The sequence below is a fragment of the Panicum virgatum genome, chromosome 5K, assembly GCF_016808335.1.
Source record: "Panicum virgatum strain AP13 chromosome 5K, P.virgatum_v5, whole genome shotgun sequence".
NCBI lineage: Eukaryota > Viridiplantae > Streptophyta > Magnoliopsida > Poales > Poaceae > Panicum > Panicum virgatum.
Window position 1 is genome coordinate 26014782 of NC_053140.1, and position 8740 is coordinate 26023521.

The 8740-nt window shown below is 53.5% G+C and overlaps 1 protein-coding gene across 1 annotated transcript; it reads right to left on the reverse strand.

Annotated features, from left to right (window-relative positions):
- Positions 1 to 735: 735 nt before the first annotated feature.
- On the reverse strand, positions 736 to 1479 carry LOC120709815. Its single transcript, XM_039995457.1, has one exon. It carries the CDS (start codon positions 1477 to 1479, stop codon positions 736 to 738), a length of 744 nt encoding a protein of 247 aa, XP_039851391.1.
- Positions 1480 to 8740: the final 7261 nt, after the last annotated feature.

Consider the following 8740-nt stretch of genomic DNA (forward strand, 5'->3'; position numbering starts at 1 on the left):
TTGGAGCCGGTGGGTGACGGGATGGCGCCGGAGACCTCGGACCTCGCCTGGGCCGACTACCTCGCCGACGCCCGGCCAATCGCAGAGTGCATGGCGGCCGACCTGAACCTGTAATTGTAGGAGCTGAAAAAAATGGTCAGCGGGTGGCCAAAAGAAACAATATTTATTTTGTATGTAAATAAATTTGCATGTGTTTGTGTTAGATTCCGTAATCCGAATTGCTGCTGAGTTGGCAGAGTAGTTTGGAACAGACGACCCTGCGATGTGCCTTTACTTGCCGAGTTGAGAGCTGATCATCAAGCATGCGGGCGGTAGAAGGTGACGCAGGGTGGCTCCACGACTATCAGGGTTGTGCTCGCAACGACTGGTTACATTGGGGGTACCTGCACTAGGCAGACTTCGGCAAGTCGGACTGGCCAAGCCCAGCCCCCGAGTGTGAGAGATGAGTCGGGCTGACCGACGCACAGCCCCCGAGTGTACTGGACGGGTCGGGGATGGACAAATACGAATAACTGAAGACTTTGAACTTTATTAATAACTGATGAGTAGAGTACATATCTCTTTTTTGTTTTTTTCTTCTACGGATAGAAGCGACGAAGGTGCTCGATGTTCCAAGGGTTGCCCACATCTGTTCCGTCCTCGCGTTGCAGTCTGTAGGTTCCTGGGACAACTACACTGCTCACGATGAAGGGCCCTTCCCATGGGGGGAGTTAACTTGCCTCCGGGGGTCTGGACCTATCGGAGTACCAGGTCGCCGACGTTGAAGTCGCGTTGCTGGACGTTTTTGTCATGATAACGACATAGCTGCTGCTCGTACCGGGCGTGCTGGAGGGCTGCCGTCAGACGGTGCTCCTCGGCCGAGTCAAGGTCTGTTCGCCGAGTTGATTCGGCCTCGCCTTTGTCGTAGTTCTGGGTGTGCAGAGCACCAAAGGCAATATCCGTCGGGAGGATAGCCTCAGAACCGTAGACCATGAAGAAGCGGGAGTAGCCAGTGCCCCGGCTTCTCTGCGTACGCAGCCCCCATACTACTTTGGGTTGTTCCTGGATCCACTTGGAGATGTATTTTTCGATCGGGTCGAAAATCCTGGCTTTGAGCCCCCGGAGGATCAAGCCATTAGCGCGTTCCACCTGGCCGTTGCACCTGGGATGAGCCACGGAGGCGTAGTACACATCGATGCAGCTTTCCTGACAGAAGTCCCAGAATTCCGATCCAGTGACAGAGGTGCCCAGGTCTATGATGATCCGATTGGGCACTCCGAACCTGTGCGTTATCTCCTGGATGAACTCGGCTGCCTTGGCTACTGACATGGAAGAGACCGGCTTCACCTCGATCCACTTGGTGAACTTGTCAATGGCGATGAATATATGGGTGTAGCCGCCGTGCGCTGTTTTCAGGGGTCCCACCAGGATGGAGGGATCGTCCACAGAGCCTGAGCTGGGATGTGATGTTGCTTTGAGAAGAACTGGCATCCAAGGCATCGTTTGACGATGGTTTGGGCGTCAGGCAATAGAAGCCTGACCTGAAAGCTTTGCCCACCAGGGTGGAAGCTCCTGCGTGGTTTCCGCAAATTCCCGAGTGGATCTCGCTGAGGAGTCGGACTCCATCTGACTGGGATATGCACTTGGAGAGGGTTCCTGAAGAGGCTGAGTGCCTGAACAACTCGGTTCCAATGACAACGTAGCTTGCAGCTCGGCGGGCGAGTCGCTCATGCTCCTTGTCCTTCGTGTAGGACTTATTGCTGATGATGAAGTCGAGTATTGGGGCTCACCAATCTGGATCGGCGACCAGTACTTCCTGGCCTAGGTCTGGCCCTAGGTCAGGTTTGGTAGGAGGTTCCTCCTCGATCTTGACAGTGGGAGAGTTGAGAGCCTGCACGAAGATGCCGGCCGGGACGAGTGCCCGCTTGGAGCCCAGGTTGGAGTGTACATCAGCTGCCACGTTGTAGTCTCGGAGGACGTGATGAAATTCCAGGCCGTAGAAGTGGGCCTCAAGCTTGCGGATCTCCTTGCAGTAGGCATCCAACATCTCCTGGGTGCAGTCCCAATCCTTATTGACTTGCTGAATGACGACTTTGGAGTCGCCATATGCGAGTAGCCTCTTGATGCCGAGTGAGGACGCGATCCTGAGACCGTGGATGAGGGCCTCATACTCGGCCGTGTTGTTGGTGGCCTTGAAGAGTAGCTGCAGGACATATTTTAGTTGCTCACCTCTCGGAGAGATGAAGAGGATACCTGCCCCGGCGCCGTCGAGGTTGAGGGCGCCGTCAAAGTACATGACCCAGTGCTCGGGTTGCTCGTCAGGTGGTGGATCCTGAATCTCGGTCCACTCAGGGATGAAGTCCACCAGGGCTTGTGACTTGATGGTGGAGCGGGGGAGGAACTCGATGGAGAGGGCTCCTAGCTCCACCGACCACTTGACGACTCGGCCATTGGCGTCCCTGTTGTGAAGTATGTCGCCGAGGGGGAAAGAGAAACCACCTTGACATTGTGCGCTGGAAGTAATGGCGCAGCTTCCTGGATGTGATGAAGATGGCGTAGAGGAGTTTCTGCACCTGAGGATAGCGCAGCTTGGACTCATCGAGTACTTCACTGATGAAGTAAATAGGTCGTTGTACTTTGTAGACATGGCCCTGCTCGTCTCGTTCGACGACCAGGGCGGTGCTGACCACATGCGTAGTTGCCGCGATGTAGAGGAGTAGTGTCTCCCCGTCTTCTGGAGCTGTTAAGATTGGTGGAGATGTGAGGAAACCTTTTAGCTGCTGGAAGGCTACGGCGGCTTGCTCGTTCCACTCAAAGTTGTCTGACTTCCTGAGAAGTTTAAAGAAGGGCAGGCCTCTATCGCCGAGTCGGCTGATGAATCGACTCAGGACGGCCATGCACCCTGTAAGCTTCATCAGATCCTTCTTGCACCTGGGTGGCTTCATGAATCTAATAGCATTGATCTTTATTGGGTTAGCTTCGATTCCCTGGCTGCTTACGATGAAGCCGAGTAGTTTGCCTGCCGGGACACCGAAGACGCATTTGGTGGGGTTAAGCTTCCATTTGAATCTCCTGAGATTTTCAAATGTTTCTTGTAGGTTGACAATGAGCTGATCACTGGACCTAGTCTTGATAATGACGTCATCCACATAAGCCTCGGCGTTGCGCTTGATCTGCCCCTAGAGGCATTTCTAGATGGCCTTCTGATAGGTGGCGCCCGCGTTCTTGAGGCCGAACGTCATGGTATTGTAGCAGTATGCCCCAAAGGGCGTGATGAACGATGTCTTCTCTTGATCCGACTTCTTCAGAGCAATCTGGTGGTACTCGGAGTAGCAATCATGAAAAGAGAGGAGCGCGCACCCGGCTGTGGAGTCAACAACCTAGTCGATGCGCGGGAGAGGAAAAGGGTCTTTAGGGCAGTGCTTGTTGAGATCCGTGTAATCAACGCACATTCTCCATTCACAGTTTTTCTTTTTTACAAGGACTGGGTTTGCCAGCCACTCTAGATGTGTGACTTCTCGGATAAAAACAGTGGCTAGGAGCCGGGTTACCTCTACCCTAATAGCCTCCTTCCGATCTTGAGCGAAGTGATACAACCGTTGCTTGACGGGTCGTGCCTTCTCGTTGAGATCCAAGGAGTGCTCAGCCTCCTCCCTCGGTATGCCTGGCATGTCGGAGGGCTTCCATGCAAATATGTCCCAGTTGGCGCGGAGGAAAGATGTGAGCGCGAGTTCCTATGCGGAGTTGAGGTCACCCCGATCAAGGCTGTCTTGTCGGGGTGGTTGTCGCTGAGGACGATCGCCTTCGTCTGGCTGTTAGGGTGCAGCTGGGACTCTAGCGCCGAGTTGTTGGATGGCTTCTGGAGTTGGTCCATTGTGAGGGCCTTTGCTGTCTGAACGACCATGGCCTAGTTGGTGCTTCTCTCTAGGGCCTCAGCTGTGTTGATGTTCTCTGTCTCACAGGAGTGAGACGTCTGGATGTCATCGCGGATGGAAAGGACTCCGTTTGGAGCCGGCATCTTCAAGAGAAGATATGTGTGGTTGGGGATTGCCATGAACTTGGCGAGAGCTGGTCTCCCCAGTATGGTGTGGTAGGAAGTCTCGAACAGGGCCACCTCGAAGATGATGGACTCTGTGCGGTAGTTGTCCCGGGTGCCGAAGGTGACGGGGAGGGTGACCTTGCCAACCGGAGTTGAGTCCGCACCCGAGATGATGCCATAGAAGGCCTGGTCTAAAGGAACCAGCTTGGTCATGTCGAAGCCCATGTCCTCCAGAGTCTTGGCGAAGATGATATTGAGGGCGCTGCCCCCGTCGATGAGTAACCTGGCCAGGCGGATCTGGCGTATCACCGGGTTGACCACGAGCGGGTAAGCACCTGGCTTGGGCAGGTGAACCCAGTGGTCACGTCGGTCGAAGGTAATGGAGATTTCCGACTAGCGAAGGGGTTCAACCGGGTGCCTGAACACCGAGTTGACATCGCGATTGTGCAACTTGATGCTGCGCTTGCAGGACGGGGCACTGGAGCCTCCGAAGATGATGTTAACCACCCATTGCTCCTCCTGGAAGCTGCCGGGTGACCTGTTGCCCTGCTGTTCCTCCTCGTCTCGCCTGGGCGAGCGGCTCTTGCGGCCTCGGCCACGGGAGCTTCTGGAGCTACCCGGCCTTTCATGGTCATCGAGCTTGGGCCGCTTAGGCTCCTCTGGAGCGACGCTGTTGGAGAGGGCATGACATTCTCGCGCGGTGTGGTTGGCGTCTTTATGCCAGGCGCACTTGGAGTCAAGGAGCCTGTCAAGCTCCTCCTGGTCGAGGGAGGTGCGTTGCTGAGGCCGGTCGGCAACAGCGACGGTGTTGTCGAGGCCACGCTTGCGGTCGCGGGCCTTGGAAGACTCGGCGCGATCGCGGTTCTTGCCGTGACGTGGTGGACGATCCCTGCTTGGGTGAGCCGAGTCGTCGTCCCTTTGGCGAGGACGATCCTTATGGCGGCGATGTGCGCGCTCAGCATCCTCCATGTCGGTGTGCTTGTTGACGACGACCATCATGTCGGAGACGGTCTTGGGGTTGGACTCGAACATCTTCCTCCAAAGTATGATGCTATGGAGGCCTTGGTGGAAGTGGTAGATCATGTCCCTGTCATCAACTTCCGTAATTGTATTACGGTTAGCAAAGTACCTTTTGATGTAATCATGCAGGGACTCGGAAGGCCATTGCGTGACACTGCCCAGGTCCCATCTGGTTTTGGGGCCCAGGCCGGATGCTTGATAGTACTGGACGAAGGCGGTGCAGAGGTCCTGCCAGCTATTGATCGAGCCGGCAAGAAGGGACTAGAGCCAATTCTGCCCTTGCCGGCTCATCATCACTGGGAAGTAAGCCGCCATAATGTCGTTGTTGCCGTTCGCTGTTCGGACGGCGATGGAGTAGGTGTGCAGCCACGTCTTGGGGTCAGACTCGCCATCGAATTTTTCGATACTGACCGGCTTGAAGGTCGCGGGCCACTGGATGGCTCGCAACCTGTCGGAGAAGGCGGAGAAGCCGTCCAAGTCATCCGCCAGGTCGTAGTTGTCGTCGCAGGGTCGGCGATCGCGGTTGTTGCGGATGTGGTCGGGTGCACCATGCTCGTCATCGTAGTGGCGATGTCGTTCCCGCATGGTGTTGTCCCGTTGGCGATGGCGGTTGTCGATGCGGGGTCGAAGATCTCGGCGGGCGAGACGATCGCGAAGGTTGGGCTGATCGACCTCTTCATCACGACGATGAGGATGCACTGAACGGTTGGAGCTTGACTGTCCCCGGCGGTTGGAGTACTCCCTTCTCAGGCCCTGGGCCTGGGTTGCTGCAACATGCAGGTGAACGCGACCTTTTGCAGTCTCGGGAGTTTGGGGTAGTCCCTCGAATACCTGGAGGACGGCGGCCATGTTGGCAGATGGCGTGGTGAAGACTTGATGACCATCGTAATCCAAGATGAACTCGTTTTCGAGGTTCCTGGGCCTTGGCGGTGACGGGCGCCTCCATGCAACCCTGGGGTTGCAACGCTCGGTGTTTTCGAGATCTTCCTCGGCCTGAAGGATGACTTGCTCATTGGCCCAACGGTCGGCGCAGAGGCCGTTGCGGTGAAGGAACGCCCGCTGTTGGTCGTCCTCGCCGGTGAAGGATTCGAAATCCACCAAGATGACCGAGATCTGGCGCCGGCCGTCGGGGTTGCTGTGGTTGGGTGGGAGGGTGAAGACGGCCACCTGGTACCCAACCTCAGTAGATGAGGGCGGATCAAATTGGATCTGATCCGGGTCGGACTGGTCCAACTCGGTGATGCGTAGGTTGCCCATACGTACTCGGATCAGATCCGAGTAATCTGCAGAGTTGTTGCGGAGTCCGTATGGAAGGACAGCCGAGCCGCCTGGGCGACCCAGCATAGCCTCGCCGAGTTGAATGCACTCGGCAATGGACTTGGTGACATGATCTATTCCGGAGATTAGATCGTTGTTGCATATGACCGGCTGATGCGTTGCCCTGGGGTGAACGATCGGAGGTTCATTGATGTCAAGTTTGGAAACTCATCGAGTGATGTTTCTTTGAGCCGTCAGATCGGATCTGACACAGGTGAGGTTGCCGCTCTCGGTGATCGAGGGGCTGGTGGGTGGGTTCCGAGGAACTGTAGTTTCTGGGAAACTACCGAAGGTGAAGGAGAATCCGGCGGCGGCCTCCATCTGGATGCTGGCGTTGGCGGAGAAGAAGACATCGGATTGCTTATCCAACAAATCCACCAGGGGTATGCCCGGCGGTAGATTTGTAGGTGAAGGGGCGTTTCCGGAGCCAAGAACTAGATGGTTGCGAGTTGACGCTAGGGTTTAGACAGGTTTGAGACGCTCGGGAGCGTAATACCCTACGTCCTATGTTGTGTGTATTTAGCTTGACGATGAAAGATGCTGATGGGATGATGGATCAAATGTGTTCTATGGGTTCTCTCACGGCGCCTTTATAGGCCAGGTGCCGTGGGTTACAAGTAAAGAAAGAGATCTACTCGGGTTGTTACATGGAATTAGGTCGGTTGAGATCCCTAGATATCTGGAATACAAATCCACGCCTTGATCCTGATCCTCAGAGGAACCTTCCGACGTCCAGCCGAGTGCCTATCTATCGTGCAGAGTGGTCCTGGCCGAGTAGGTACCCAGTCGGGAGATAACTACTCGGCTGGGAGGTACCCGGATGTACCTCCGTCAACCAGGGAGTATACCTGGGATATCGAATCCATGGAACGGTAAAGCTTCGACCAAATCTAGAACTACTCAACTGGACACACCGAAAGAGAAAAGGTAAGAGGGAAGAGGGTGTGGCAGAACCTTCTGAATTATCCCGGCTCAAGTGCGTTGGCCATCACCATAAAGGCAACACTGACTCAAACGCACTTCAAATGGAACAATTCTTGGTCTGTCGGGTATCGTCCCGATACAACCACCGGATCTCGGATTGAACAAGCATACCCCGCACGAAGGCGAGTCCAGAGATATCACAACCATATATTTTACAACACAGGCATAGCAGTTATTACAACAAGTTCAAAGTATTATTACAAGTCCAAACTTAGTAAATCATTATACATAACATAAGTTTAAAGTTCAGAGTTTAAGCAGCGGAAAGAAAACAAGACGGCTACAACACGTCGCAAAAGTATACCAAGCTAGCCCAAGCAAGGTATCACTCGTCGGGGTCATTGCCGGCCGGAGACGGATCCCACTCTATGGACCAGCCAGAGGGTAAAGAGCAGGGCCAAGTCAGACTAGCGGTCTGGTCCTCAAAACTCATACCTGAAACAGGATTCAATAACAAGGCTGAGTATACTAATACTCAGCAAGACTTAACCGTCAACGGATATACTTAGTCCACTTAACTAGACTATGCAGGGTTCTGTAAGGCTCTGGTTTCCTTTTTGCTGAAAGGCAATAAAGAGTATGTCCTTCATTTCACATTTTAGCTTTCAAAATTCTAGTTGATTAACCATTCTATGTAAGCAGCTAATTCTAATCAACCATGGTAGAACTTTAGTCAAACATCAAGATTGATCATAATAACATTACTCTTATTACGCTGTGTGGCAAAGGGATCAAGTAGTCTCAATATCTACGAGAGACGGACGATTCGAATCGGATTTCCATCCTTGCAAGGTAAACCTAACTGACACGTTTGGAACACTGTCGGGTCGTTCCCAAACAACCGTTGACCTTTCATTCCGGCTTGTGGATAGGGTCACTCTCCCCGACTACATGGCACCAACTTCCTCCCTGCACCCGTGGTGTTGTGCAACATAAACATTAAAACCTATCTCTAAGAGAGAGTGAAAGGTATATCCACTCACTGGTCCGATCAGCTACTAGGCTTACCGCGTACCATATTTATGGCATGTGGCTTGTACGTTCAAACACTTAACCACCGCTACCACACACCGCGACCTTAGCAGAATTCATCAACACAGACCCACCCAAGGTCATGATATCGAACATGACCCCGTCCGACATCCTTATAGTGATTGCATAAAGTAAACAATCAACTCCTATAAGCTCGGGAGTGACAAGCAATCACTCGACTTTTACCGGTCCTATAAGCATAGCAATTATTCAAACTCAAATCAAGTGTTCAGTACATAGGTTCCTAGGATCATGCATCTAGAGTTTCAATTCGAATCCTAAGAACTGTAAATGCACAAGTAAGTAGTATAAATATAGTGCATAATTTGAAATACTGGGTTTATGTCCGGGGCTTGCCTTCGTGGTAGT